The sequence below is a fragment of the Carcharodon carcharias genome, chromosome 7 (assembly GCF_017639515.1).
Source record: "Carcharodon carcharias isolate sCarCar2 chromosome 7, sCarCar2.pri, whole genome shotgun sequence".
Taxonomy (NCBI): domain Eukaryota; kingdom Metazoa; phylum Chordata; class Chondrichthyes; order Lamniformes; family Lamnidae; genus Carcharodon; species Carcharodon carcharias.
In genome coordinates, this window is record NC_054473.1 from 143553615 (window position 1) to 143568188 (window position 14574).

A 14574-nucleotide genomic window follows, 5' to 3' on the forward strand; every position below is an offset into this window, starting at 1 on the left:
AAATTCAGCAGGTATGCCAGCATCTATGGAGAGAGTAGATCAAAGTTAACATTTAGAGTCCGTACGGTCCTTCTTCAGAGCTCTGAAGAATGGTCATACAGACTCGAAACGTTAACCACATTGATTAGCTGAGGTCACTAGCATAGATGTATTTAAGGGAAGTTAGATAAGCACGAGATGAAGAAAGGATTAGAAGAATTTGCTATTAGGATTAGGCGGAGAGGTGAGAGGGAACTCACATGGAGCATAAACACCAGTCAGGCCAGATGGCCTGCATCAATGCTGGAGGTTCAAGAAAACAACATGGTTTCATGAGGAGTGATTTTGTCTGACCAACTTCATTGACTTTCTGGAACCGAGGGTGGCACATCGAGTGTACAATAAAAAAATCTCAAGACATGGTGTATCCAACCTTCCAGAAAGCACGTGACTAAACTGCTCATGAAAGGCTCCTGCAAAAACTCAAAGCTGCGAAAACTCAAGGTAAAACCAATTTTGTTTCAATTTTCTCCTTCAAAGGCAAATTAGGGGTCGCTCTTTTAGGACAGAGACGAGGAGGAATTTTTTTCTCAGAGGATTGTACAACTTTGGAACCTCTGCCTCAGAAGACGGTAGAGGTGGGGTCACTGAATATTTTTAAGGTGGAGGTAGATAGTTTCTTGTTAGGCGAGGGAGTTAAAGGTTATTGGGGATAGATGGGAGTTGGACTATTCTTAACTACTGACCGGGTGAACAATGTTAAAAGAGCTACAACCCTCTGAACATACGTTGCACAATTGACTTCAAAGGAAAATTTTTAAAAATACACCTCAGATTTTGGTTTCATTGTTTAAAAGGCAATGCATCCAAACAATCCTATGATTGTCTCTTAATTCAAAAATTGAGTAGACAAAGATACCTTATATGCAAAAAAATTACAATTAATAAAACACTGTCTATGGTGGTCACAATGTTGATGCCCGAGGGAATAACTCTTATTACATATCATGATACATGAGAAAGAAAAATGTGTCTAAAAAAGGAAAGAGGAAAATAATATTGGAACATTAATGTGCCTCCTGGATTATATGAAAATGATGGACATGGAATTATAACTGACAACTAATTTATTCTCCCATCCCAGAAGCACTTTTATTATCTCATTGAAATAGTTGAGATGGTCTTTTTATTTTTGAATAGCTCCATACAAGCATGTCCTCCTTCAAGTTTGTAACAATTTAGTGCTAACTGTGAATACAAGGCTGTAACAAACAAAAAAGCATTTAAATGTTGCATAAAACATGACGCTCCACAATTTCTGCCAGAGCAGGCAAAACGATTAAGAAAGTGAAATACACAAGAATATTTAGATGGCTTTTTGAGGAAAAGAAGTGGAATTGAGGTTTTTACTTTAAAGAATAAACCTCTAATTACTTTCTTACTAAATAACTTAGTAATAAACTTTGACTTCTGAATGCAATAAACAATCTGTCCACTGGGGTGCAGTATCATTTCAGAATAAAAATAAGTAATAACATTTTGACTAAAACACTATGGCAAGAATGCTATCTAAATTCATATTTACTGAATGACCATCTACTCTTCAAAGACTGAACCAAGCAAAATAATTTCACAGTATAAATTCCTCGGTGTTAACAATGTGATTTAGTGCTCAATAGCATTTTCTCTTTAGTGTTAAAGAAATACTTGAGTTAAAATTCAAAACTGGCTCACACATTTAAAAATGAAAGGCAATGTTTTTTTTGACACAACGTTATTCAAAGCATTGAAATGCAGCAGCTACAATCATGATATGCATTTTTTAAAAATATTTCCTTTTCTGTGATAATCCAGCAGGTTATCTGCTCTCCTCAAACTCCAGCTTGAAGATTTTTCTTCTCATGTTTGGCTCTCTGCCACATGTCCCTATAATCTGAGATCTCCCTTTATGTGCACTCGCCTACACATTTTGGCTGGCACACCCTAGTTATGGATCCCTATTTTCCCACCTTTTTCATCCATTTCCAGGCCCTGCAGTACTCTCTCTCCTCTTGTACTACTCTGATGATGCCCACGGCCATTCCCAGAGATACTATGCACTGCCTTTCACACTGGAGCAACATCAATTCCTCATGACTATCCGGCCAAGCTGACTCCTTAAGGCTTTGATGGGGGGTGTTGGGGTGAGGGAGGGGGAAGGGGGGGTGGTGGGGTTGAGGTGGAGGGGGGAAAGGGGGGGTGGTGGGGCTGAGGCAGGGGAGGGGCTGACTAATGTCTCAAACCTCCTTGTGTCCTTTTTATCTCTTCCAAAGCTCCTTACGCTGGCTCAATGGATCAGCAACCAGTGGACTTTTGAAATGTTCTCCTTGATGACAGTTACCCCGTGAACAATGCCCTTCCTATCCATAATTTCACCACTGATATTCCTGACTCAAGAGAAATCTTACTTACACGAACATACGAAATAGAAGTAAGCCATTCAGCCCCTCAAGCCTGCTCCACTGTTCAATAATATCATGGCTGATCTGTTTGTGTTTTGAATTCCAACTCCCATCTATCCCCAGTAACCTTTAATTCCCTAACAAGAAACTATCTACATCCGCCTTAAAAATATTCAGTGACCCCATCTCTACCGTCTTCTGAGGCAGAGGGTTCCAAAGTTGCACAACCCTCAGAGAAAAAAATTCCTCCTCATCTCTGTCCTAAAAGAGCGACCCCTAATTTTAAAACAGTGCCCCCTAGCTCTGGACTCACTCACAAAAGGAAACAACCTTTCCACGTCAACCTTGTAAAGACTGTTCAGGATCTTACATACTTCAATCAAGTCATCCCTCGCTCTTCTAAACTCCAGTGGAAACAAACCCAATCTGTCCAACCTTTCCTCATAAGACAATCTGCTCATTCCAGGCATCAATCTAGTAAACTGCCTCTGAACCGTCTTCAATGCATTTACATCCTTTCTTAAGTAAGGAGACCAAAACTGCAGACAGTATTCAAGCTGAGGTCTCACCAATGTCCTGTATAAATGAAGCATAACATCCTTACTTATATGTTCAATTCCTCTCATAATGAAGGATAGCATTCCATCAGCCTTCTTAATTATTTGCTGTACCTGCATACTAATTTTTTGTGACTCAAACTAGAAGACCTGGATCAAAAACAAAAATACCTGGAAAAACTCAGCAGGTCTGATAGCATCTGTGGAGAGGGATACAGTTGACGTTTTGAGTCCGTATGACCCTTCATTAGAACACCTGGATCCCCTGTATCGCGGAATTCTGCGATTGTTCTCTGTTTAAGTAATACTCTGCTTTTTTAATCTTCCTGCCAAAGTGAACAACTTCACATTTCCCACAATTAACTTCATCTGCCATATTTTTGTCCACTCACTCAACCTATCTATATATGTCTGCAACCTCCTTTTGTCCTCTTCACAACATAATTTCCTATCTATCTTTGTGTCATCTGCAAATTTAGCTACCATGCCTTTGGTTCCCTCATCCAAGTCATTCACATAAATTGTAAAAAGTTAAGGCACCAGCACAGACCCCCGTGGGGCTCCACTTGTCACATCCTGCCAATCAGAAAAAGGCCAGCCAGCCAATCATCTATCCATGCTAACATGTTACCCCCTGCACCATGAGCCTTTATTTTCCGCAATAATCTTTGATGTGGCACCTTATCAAATGACTTCTGGAAATCCAAGTACAGCACGTTTACAGGCTCCCCGTTATCCATAGCACATGTTACTTCTTCAAAGAACTCCAATAAATTGGTTAAACACGATTTCCCTTTCACAAAACCATGCTGATTATTCCCAATTACCTTGAGTTTTTCTAAGTGCCCAGCTATAGCCTCTTTAATGATTGCTTCTAGCACCTTCCCCACGCTAACTGGCCTTCAGTTTCCTGTTTTCTGCCTCTTGTATACAGTATATATTTGCTACTTTTCAGTCTGATGGAACTTATTCAGAATTAGCGAATTTTAGAAAATTAACACCAACACATCCACGACCTCATTAGCCACGTCTTTTAAGACCCTAGGGGGAAGTCCATCAGGACCCAGAGATTTGTCAGCCCGCAACTCCATCAGTTTCTCAGTACTACTTCTCCAGTGATTGTAATTTCATCAAGTTCCCCTCTCCCTTCCACCTCCTGTTTGACATCTATTATTGGAATTTTTTTATATCTTCTATAGTGAAGACAGAATTAAAATATTTGTTAATTTCATCCACCATTTCCTTATTATCGACTATTAACTTCCATTCTCACTCTCTAGAGGACCAGCACTCTACTCTCTTCCTTTTTAAATACCTGTAGAAACTCTTGCTATCCATTGTTACATTTCTAGCTAGCTTCCTCTCATACTCTAATTTCTTTCTGCTGATGAACCTTTTAGTCATTCTCTGCCGTTCCTTCTTTCTGAACAATCATCTGGCCTGCCTCTCATGTTTGTGCAATTATATGCTTTTTTCTGAAGTGTGCTGCTTTCTTTAATTTCTTTAGTTGACCACGGATGGTGAGTCCTCCCCTTAGAATTTTTATTTATAGTAGGAATATACTTATTCTGAGTGTTTTGAAATATCCCGTTAAATGTCTCTCTCTACTGATCTATCCTGTAGCCTAATACCCTAGTTCACTTTAGCTAGCTCAGCTTTCATACCCACATAGCTGTCCTTAACTAAGTTTAAAATACTAGACTTAGACTCATTCTTCTCCCTTTCAAATTGTACGTAAAATTCAATCATATTGTGGTCGCTGCTACCTCGGGGTGTTTTTACTCTGAGGTCATTAATTAATCCTGTCACATTACACAATACCAAGTCTAATATAACCTGCTCGCTGGTTGGTTCCAGAACACGCTGCTCTAAGAAATTAACCTGAAAGCATTCTATGAACTCCTCATTCAGGTTACTACTGCCAATTTGATTTTTCCAGTTTATATGTAGATTAAAATCACCCATGATTATTATTGTCCAGAGATTGTTACCTTTGAGGTTCTGCTTCTTAATTTGGTACCTAGCTCCTCATACAGACTATGCAGAACCTCGTTCCTTGTCCTGCCTATGTCATTGGTACCTACATGGACCATGACAGCTGAATCCTCCCCCTGCAAGTTCCTCTCCAGCCCTGAGCAGATATCCCAAGCCCTGGCACTGGGCAGGCATTACAGCTTTCTGGACTCTTGCTCTCTGCTGCAGGGAACAGTGTCAATCCTCCTCACTATATTGTCCCCTACTACCACTACATTCCTGTTTGTTCCCCCACTTGAAAGGCTTCCTGAACCAGGGTGACATGGCCAACCTGCTCACCAACCTTGCAGACCTCGCTTTTGTCCACACAGCAATCACTTCCCCATCAGTGAAATCTCTCTTATATTAACTCTTATGAAGAGCTCAGCTCTTGTGATTGGATGACAGACAGCAACTATTGCAGGAAGACAACACGAGATACACAAGATGATCATCCCAAATATGACAGAAACTGTAAATGAAAGCAACTGCGGAAGCAGTGAGATTTTAATTCGTACCTTCTGAACAACACATGTTTACAATGATCTCTAAGGCAGTCTGTTGAGCAGCTAGCAGAGCAGTGGCATGCCTCAGCTCCTCACTCCGGACCTATATATAAATAATAATTTAAAAATCAAAATGTTACAAACACTTATAGATTTTCTACTGAAAACCAAATGAAACTGCACACTTTGCAACTATACAACATTAGGTAGGTTGAGGACAATTTCATCAACGTTCTGTGCAGCACATGTTTTTACGCAAGCGTCAATAACAAACTTAGGTCTGTAGTTTCAAAGTGAAAGTCGTCAGGTGGAAATTGTCTGCACTAGAGAAGTAACTTAAAGTCATTCTGGTCTATAATTTCTCAGCCTGTAAATAATGCATTGCACCTGAGCAAATCTCAATTCAAACGAGCTTGGTCTTTTGCTTGCAATAGTCTGTGCCAAATTCACTCCCCAGTGCATTGGTAATTGCAACTATGCATAAACTGTCATAAAGGTGTCAAGAGGAATTCGATACAGACATTGTAGAAGACTCGATGAGCACTGTAGATTTATGTAAATATTTTATATTGTATAAAATTGATTTAAAAACATCCACGCCTGGTTTACGTGGAAAATTTAATGGCTTTGTTAATGCCCTAATGATGTTGGAATCATCAGAAGTCAGCTGTTCTTCTTGACTGACTTCTGATAACTCGAGCATCTGTCCAGTTATGCAATAAAATCACTATCAATTTCCTATCTGCTATAATACTAACTGTTTACAACTTTATACAAAAAAAACCAGTATATTAAGAATGGTTACTCCAGATGAACTATAACACATGGCAACTAGAGGAGAAAATATAATTTGTGAGGTGAGTTAATGTCAGTCCAGGTTCTCAGCTTGCCAATGAGGAGTGAAGGGAGAGAAGACAAGAAGGGGGTTATAACAACAGAGTTATCATTCTGCTTTCTGCTTGTCTGAAAGAATCAATATCCATGTTGAAATTTACCTTCTCTTCCATCAAAGACAGTGCTGAAGGAGGTAACCAAAGGATACAATTATACTATAACACACTTCTATTTAAAACTAACTAGAATGACAATTATCTAATTCTACTTCAATTATTTCAGTATACTTAGGAGGAATTGGCCAACTGACCTGAAAAGTGTTCATATTTATGCAGCATGGTAAAGGATAAATCTTATTTGAATTTACGAGACTCATTGTTTCCAGACCATGTTCTACTTGATCAGATATTCCACTATGTCTGCAGCACAAATTCTAATTAACCTCCATAAAATATGTTCCATGATTTCAACATTTCGACAATTAGTAAAAATATAACAACTCATAAACACCAAAAGGTTAAAATTTTGGAAAACATTTAGGATACAAAAAATGAGCCACAGTAACCTAAAACCAATAAAGAGGTGGATTTTTTTTTTAGCAAGAGCAGATTGTGCCATACCTTTGTGCCCTCCTTTTCCCAAAAGAAAATACAAGAAAAAATGAAGAAACCTATTAGGACTTCTAGGAATATAATCACCCTTAAATAAAAGCAAATATATTTTTCAGGCTTGTTTAGATTTTGTCCATGAGATGAGCTGAAGCTAGGTTACCTCTCATGTTATTAAACAAAAAGGATGAGAGAAAAGGGGGCTGATGAACATCAGAGGGACAGGGGCATAGCTGAGCTTGATTCTTAAATAAAGTGTGGCTCAAAGCATTTTAGAACGAACTTTACTATATGCTTACTGGTAGAAGGTCTGAAATGTCATCATTTTTCACATTATCTGCTTTTCCTTTGTGTGGAGCCTTCTGCATCCCATCCTCCGGGTTGGAAGTAACATCCTCGCCTGCATCAATCATTTCCTCCTCCATTTCAGTCTCTGTCTCAACCTTGGGCATTGCACAGGCAGCCTCCCTGAGTCTCAGAATGATCTGGTTGGCATTCTTCTCCAAAGTTTCTGAAAGAATTCTTATAACGGCATTTATTGTGTCTGCCTGACTGCTGGTAGGTACAACGCTCTTCACATTCCATACGGTACCTAAAGGCAAGTGTCATTTACAATCAAAAATATGTGTACATGATAAACCAAGGCACTCCAGTGGCTGCAGATTAGAAGCTTCTCAAACCACTAGATACCATTGTCCCTCACCACTCACAAATGGTGCAGCATAACACTACACCGCCTACAGCAATGTACTGTATCCTATTGCACCTTGCTTACTTTCTTTATTAACAATTTACCATTTGTGGACCAGATTAACATCACCGCACTGAAACAAATCTTTGCAGAGAATGAAGTGCACAAATTTTCTCAACCAATTAGCCACACTCAGCAATGAAGAAAAATAGAATTTTCCAGAAACTGTAATACCAAATGCATTTCCACAAGATTTTCTGAAATGAAACAAAATATATCTCTAGGAAATTTATAATTTCTGCACATATTTTAAATATTATATTAATCCACTACTGAATTGTTGCTCATCATTATTTGTCTCTGCTTGGCTGAAATAAGGAAATGATTTTGCTAGGTTTTATTGAAAGTGATCCTTTGCTGAAAACTTTTTAGAATAAAAGATAAAACTCGGATCCAAATCACCTCCTGAAAAAAGATGCCACGTTGAAGCAGTCATATATTATCTCACCTTCTCATACTCCACAGCCATTTACAGATGGACTACTTCTCAACTATTGTACTAACTTATTTTGACCTTCAATATTTAAAAATATATTTACACCTAGGCTTTTTGCAGTAAATCTATATCCAAATATCACATCATATACATAAAATGTATAATCAGATAAGCAAAATGAATGTTTTCTCATCTTGCATAGATGGCCTTGAGAGGATTTCAGTTTTCTTTTCCTTTACACATTTTACCTGCTATAAGTGTCCTCAGCAGCAGATGCTCTGTGGTATCTTCCGGAGACAGAAGCACCATTTCCAAAACTTGGAGGGTTGAGGGGATTAAAGACGGCAAAAGCTCGGCATTGTCTTCAGTGTTCGTCTGTAAACAGTAAGCTGTGGATGGAAGCATCGAATCCACCTCAGTCACATTCAGTGTCATGCACAAAAAGTTAACATACAAACATAGAATAAAGTGCTGCGACTATGAGAGTCATCCTAATTTATGCATCATTACAGCTAGCTTATGTGAGTTGGAAGTGTGGTTTGTTACTGTCAGGTTCTGCATCTCGGTGCACACACGCTGTTCCTTTAACACCAATCTTGACAGGTCATTGTATAAAATCAGAACTGCACCCAAAAGCTCAGCAAATGTATCCACACAGCCACACATACCAGTCAGGATCCAGGTTCAATCCCAGTCTGTGCTGGTATCAGGTAGGTGGCAATAGGAATACTGCAATTAGCCTTAATGCTCTGGGATTAAGGAAGGGAATTGAGCTGAAGCTGCCTGCTATTCGGTGACTCCCTTGCTGCAAACACACTTGTGTGCAATGTGGCTGAGGACAGAATTGGGCTCATTGTGAAGTGAATATTTTACCAACTGCATCATTTGATCTAAATGAGGAAGTTATACATAACCTACTTAAAAATGAGGTCAAAACTGGGAAAGGGAGCCTATCATGTGCTAAGTCAGTAGCAGCAGCTGCGGCAGATGTTGCTTACATTATACTTCATCAGAGATTTCCATCCACCTGAAGCCAGTGAGCCAGGCTGCCTCTAGGCAAGAATCTACTGTGCTTGTAGCTAGACCAGCAGAAGTGTGCAGAGCAGTGCTACACAGCCTGCTAAAAATCACAGTGTCTAACTGTCCAGGCAGCTCATGCTGTGCAAACTAAGCAGGACTAGAAAGAATTCAGTTCAGTAGCCGTTCCCATCCCCGCCAAGGGGGCCTTTGAAGAGGCAAACAGGGAGTACACCCCTTCCAGCAATCTTCATGGGGAAATCACAGACAGTCAATGTTGTCGAATACCAGTTCCACACTGCACCTTGTCCATGCTAAGGTAGACATCTTGTGTCCAACCTACTCATAGAAGGGATATAAAGGGCCACAAAACTAGCACCACAAGTTAATACAATTAATTAGTACAATGCACTTCCCACAGAGTGTGATTGCTCCAGTAAGGCAGCAGTCAAGTGGCGACAACTGTTGGCTAAGATCACATAAAGCACCAAGGGCAAACCATAGGAGGTGTTTTTTTTTGGGGGGGGTGCTGCTGCTGCTGCTGCTCAGGGACAACTACCCAGACAACACGTGCAGCCTTTGCCAAGCAGTATCTGAGGCTACAGCAAGAGCAAGATGTGCTGGAGCAGTACATCTTTCAGGCTGAAATACTGGTGCCATACCAGAAAGCTTGGTGGGATATTTGACCAAGAAAAACACAAGCATGATTCTCATTAGTTCTAAATTAACCAAATGACAAGGACTTCTCAGGAGGGGTTTTGGGTCAAGTGAACAAAATCTATTATATTTCAAATCAGGATTAGACACTATATGTTATTGTCCATTTATTGAATTTTGATGTTCATTTTAATTTGCTTACTGCTTGTTGGGCAGAATCTGGCAATTTGGAATGCTATATATTATCTGAACCTGGACAATTTCATAACCATGTAAGCTGTAGCTGGTGAATTCATTTTCTTCTCTGTTGCCATTAATTATATTCAAAAGGACATACAGGATCAAGACCAGACAGACAGATAGACTTGAAGGTGCATCATCCTATTGATCTGCAAGTGAGAAAAAGTAAAATCTGGATCCCAGGAAGGAGACAAAGTTGGGAGCAGCTGATACACTGAAAGCAAAAGTCCACTGATACAAATAATCTATGTTTTAAACCCTAGTGATGACTTTGACGAGATTTATGAGAAATATCTTTTCAATGTCTTTCAAAAGGGAAAAGGAGACATATCTAACCCCCAGCATGCAATGGGTTTTCACTGATTTTCTACTTTGATTGAGCTGCAGCTGGTAGAAAGTGTTCCATGAACATGTATGTTCATGAAGAATATGTATAGAGGACACTTGAGCTGAATCAATGTTGCTACTTCTGAAATCTACTGGTTTAAAGTTAGTCACTTCTTTTGATAATGAAGCTACCCATTTAAAGGATTATAACTCTGGTTCAAGTAATGCAAATCGCAAGAATGCAGCTTTAACTGTTTGTAAATGTCATTTGTACCGACAGACTGAATTATATCATTGATCTCACTTCCAAATTCTCTTTTTACATTATATAGAGTCATTTTAAATATCTACATAGGTGCTTCCATTTTTAATCTTTTTAACAGGCATAACTTGTAAAAATAATGTCAAACCAAAGTGTTATTGATAACAGCAAAAGTGGGCCTGAAGGTTCATGGTACAACAACCAGTACTGGATATTTTTAAGTTTCTTTCAGAGGTTTATGCAACACATAACCAATTAACAAACTTGCAATTAAGATAGGAAGTGGAACTTATTCTACCATGGGCTGCTGAAATTATTGTAATAAAAACACTGCAATATATTTTAGATAGCTGCACTTGGGAATTCAGATTCAGGTCGACCTAGAAACGCAATCCAAACAACTGGTGGTTCATTAATCGTCATAACAACACATGAAAGCTATTAAATACACAACTGAGTTGAAACTATATATAATTTATTATTATTAGATAAGCACTAATCCACAGATCAACCGTTCACCACCCCCCCCCCCGCACCCACCATGCAATTTAAAACAAAACAGGAACATCACTACGAAAATAAAGCATTCTCTACTCACTTTGGCAAACACGGTTTTTGATTCTTTCCACAACTCCAGCCCGCACCCCAAGAGTGCGCCTGTTTTTCTGTTTAAACACACAACCAGAAGCAATGCTCCTTCCATGCATTTATTTGAGATACAGCAAAAACCCAGCAGAGACCGAGCAAATAAACAGTCGCCAATTAGTGTCAAAATAGGCAGATTTCACAGACACCAATGAAAATAGCAGATATGCTCTAAGGGGGTTACCTAGGCTAACATCACATCATGATGTCCACAATATCCAACATATCTTGCTGTGATGCCACAAATATGTAATTGAGTCCTGATAACATCAAACTGATATAGGATTGTCTTAATTTAAATAATCACCTGAACACAATTTATCCGGACTTAGACCATCATTCAAATTTTCTGTGCTTATTTTTTCTACTTTTTTTTATTGCTCTCCTAAGGTTTTCAAGTATAAACAACTTTCATAAATTTATTATGTTTCACACCACTAGATGGCACCAAAGTTGATCAGGTCAAATTTCAATTTCTTAGCACTTCGTAAAACATTCCTAAATAAAACCAACTGTATCCAAGCAGAAACAGTTAATAAGATCTATAATGGAATTTTAAATTCCACATTAAGTGCTGAATGGTTTGGTTTCACAGTTAGTCAAGATTATAGAACCATAGACAAAAACAAAAATACCTGGAAAAACTCAGCAGGTCAGACAGCATCTGTGGAGAGGAACACAGTTAACATTTCGAGTCCGTATGACTCTTCAACAGAACTAAGTAAAAATAGAAAAGAGGTGAAATATAAGCTGGTTTAAGGGGGGGTGGTGGTGGGAAAGGTAGAGCTGGATAGAGGGCCAGTGTTAGGTGGAGAGAGCCAAAAGATGTCATAGACAAAAGGACAAAGAGGAGTTGAAGGTGGTGATATTATCTAAGGAATGTGCTAATTAAGGGTAGAAAGCAGGACAAGCAAGGTACAGATAGCCCTAATAGGGGTGAGGTGAAGGGAAGGGATCGAAATAGGCTAAAAGGTAGAGATAAAACAATGGATAAAAATACATTTAAAACTAATGGAAATAGGTGGGAAAAGAAAAATCTATATAAATTATTGGGAAAAAAAAGGGGGGGATCGGAAAGGGGGTGGGGATGGAGGAGAGAGTTCATGATCTAAAATTGTTGAACTCAATATTTAGTCCAGAAGGCTGTAAAGTGCCTAGTCAGAAGATGAGTTACTGTTCCTCCAGTTTACGTTGAGCTTCACTGGAACATTGCAACAAGCCAAGGACGAACATGTGAACATGAGAGCAGGGTGGAGTGTTGAAATGGCAAGTGACAGGGAGGTCTGGGTCATGCTTGCGGATAGACCGAAGGTGTTCTGCAAAGCGGTCACCCAGTCTGCGTTTGGTCTCTCGCACTGGGGGCAACGAATGCAATAGACTAAATTGAGGGAAGTGCAAGTGAAATGCTGCTTCACTTGAAAGGAGTGTTTGGGCCCTTGGACGGTGAGGAGAGGGGAAGTAAAGGGGCAGGAGTTGCACCTTCTGTGGTTGCATGGGAAGGTGCCATGGGAGGGGATTGAGGTGCAGGGGGTGATGGAGGAGTGGACCAGAGTGTCATGGAGGAAACGATGCCTGCGGAATGCCACCAGGGGGGTGAAGGGCGATGTGTTTGGTGGTAGCATCATGCTAGAGCTGGCGGAAATGGCGGAGGATGATCCTTTGAATGCGGAGGCTGGTGGGGAGATAAGTGACGACAAGGGGGACCCTATCATTGTTCTGGGAGGGAGACAAACGTGTGAGGGCGGATGCGCAGCAGATGGGCTGGACATGGTTGATGGCCCTGTCAACCACTGTGGGTGGAAAACCTCGGTTAAGGAAGACATGTCAGAGGAACTGTTTTTGAAAGTGGCATCATCAGAACAGATGCGACGGAAGCGAAGGAACTGAAAGAATGGGACGGAGTCCTTACAGGAAGCGGGGTGTGAGGGGCTGTAGTTGAGGTAGCTGTGGGAGTCAGTAGGCTTGTAATGGATATTGGTGGACAGTCTATCACCAGAAATTGAGACAGAGAGGTCAAGGAAGGGAAGGGAAGTGTCAAAGATGGACCATGTGAAAATGATGGAGGAGAGGAAATTGGAAGCAAAATTAATAAATTTTTCCAGGTCCAGACGAGAACATGAAGCAGCACCGAAGCAATCATCGATGTACTGGAGAAAGAGTTGTGGGAGGGGGCCGGAGTAGGACTAGAACAAGGAATGTTCCACATACCCCATAAAGAGACAGGCATAGCTGAGGCCCATGCGGGTACCCATAGCCACACCTTTTATTTGGAGGAAGTGAGAGGAATTTAAGGAGAAATTGTTCAGTGTGAGCTTTTAGCTTATATTTCACCTCTTTTCTATTTTTCCTTAGTTCTGTTGAAGAGTCATACGGATTCGAAACGTTAACTGTGTTCCTCTCCGCAGATGCTGTCAGACCTGCTGAGTTTTTCCAGGTATTTTTATTTTTGTTTTGGATTTCCAGCATCTGCAGTTTTTTGCTTTTATTATAGAATCATAGAATGGTTACATTTGACCCATCATGTCCATGCAAGAACAGTTTACTTAGTCTCACTCCTCCACCTTTTACCTGTGGCCCAGCACATTTTTCCTCTTCAGATAATGATTCAATTCTCTTTTGCAAACCACAACTTAATCTGCCTTCACCACAATGTCAAGCAATGCATTCCAAAGTCTAACCACTCATTGTGTAAAAAATATTTTCCTCTTTTGCCAATCCCTTAAAACCATGCCCTCTGGTTCCCAATTCTTCCACCAAGAGGAACATGTATCTACTCTGTCCAGACCACTCATGATTTTGAACACCCCTATCAAATCTCCTCTCAACTCTCTCATCTCAATGGGGAACAGCCCCAAAATTTCCAATCTATCTACATAACTGAAGTTCCTCATCCCTGGAACTATTCTCATGAATCTTTTCTGCACTCTCTCTAGTGCCTTCACATCCTTCCTAAAATGTATCCAGAACAAATAGTGTCCTGTACACAGAAGTCTAGGTCATTAGTATGTATATATGCTGAAATTGTAAACAGTTATGATCGTAACAACCACAAAAAGAGGAAGAACAGCAAACCATCTAAAATTATATCAGAACTATGGTACCTTTTCAATTGGCTACCAGATGTTTCATGAGGGGAAAAAGCCTTATCTGAGATATTGTCTCATTCCACAGAAAATTAATATCCTACCCGATAAATCAAGGCCCAGGAAAGAAAAATTGAAAATTTAATCCTGTGATTAAAATTTTTCAGAACTTTTCTATCCATCATTACTCTAGATCTTTCATGGCTCTCATATTTATA

The 14574-nt window shown here is 39.8% G+C and overlaps 1 protein-coding gene across 4 annotated transcripts in view; it reads right to left on the reverse strand.

Annotated features, from left to right (window-relative positions):
• Window positions 1-14574, reverse strand: part of heatr3 (HEAT repeat containing 3) — a 64358-nt gene that overhangs the window by 25845 nt on the left and 23939 nt on the right. For all 4 annotated transcript variants that reach the window (XM_041192156.1, XM_041192153.1, XM_041192155.1 and 1 more), the window contains exons 6-8: window positions 8374-8514; window positions 7238-7530; window positions 5509-5599 (exon numbers count right to left, since the gene is read on the reverse strand). In XM_041192156.1, the coding sequence (XP_041048090.1) occupies window positions 5509-5599; window positions 7238-7530; window positions 8374-8514 (525 nt within the window). The remainder of the gene's footprint in view (window positions 1-5508; window positions 5600-7237; window positions 7531-8373; window positions 8515-14574) is intronic.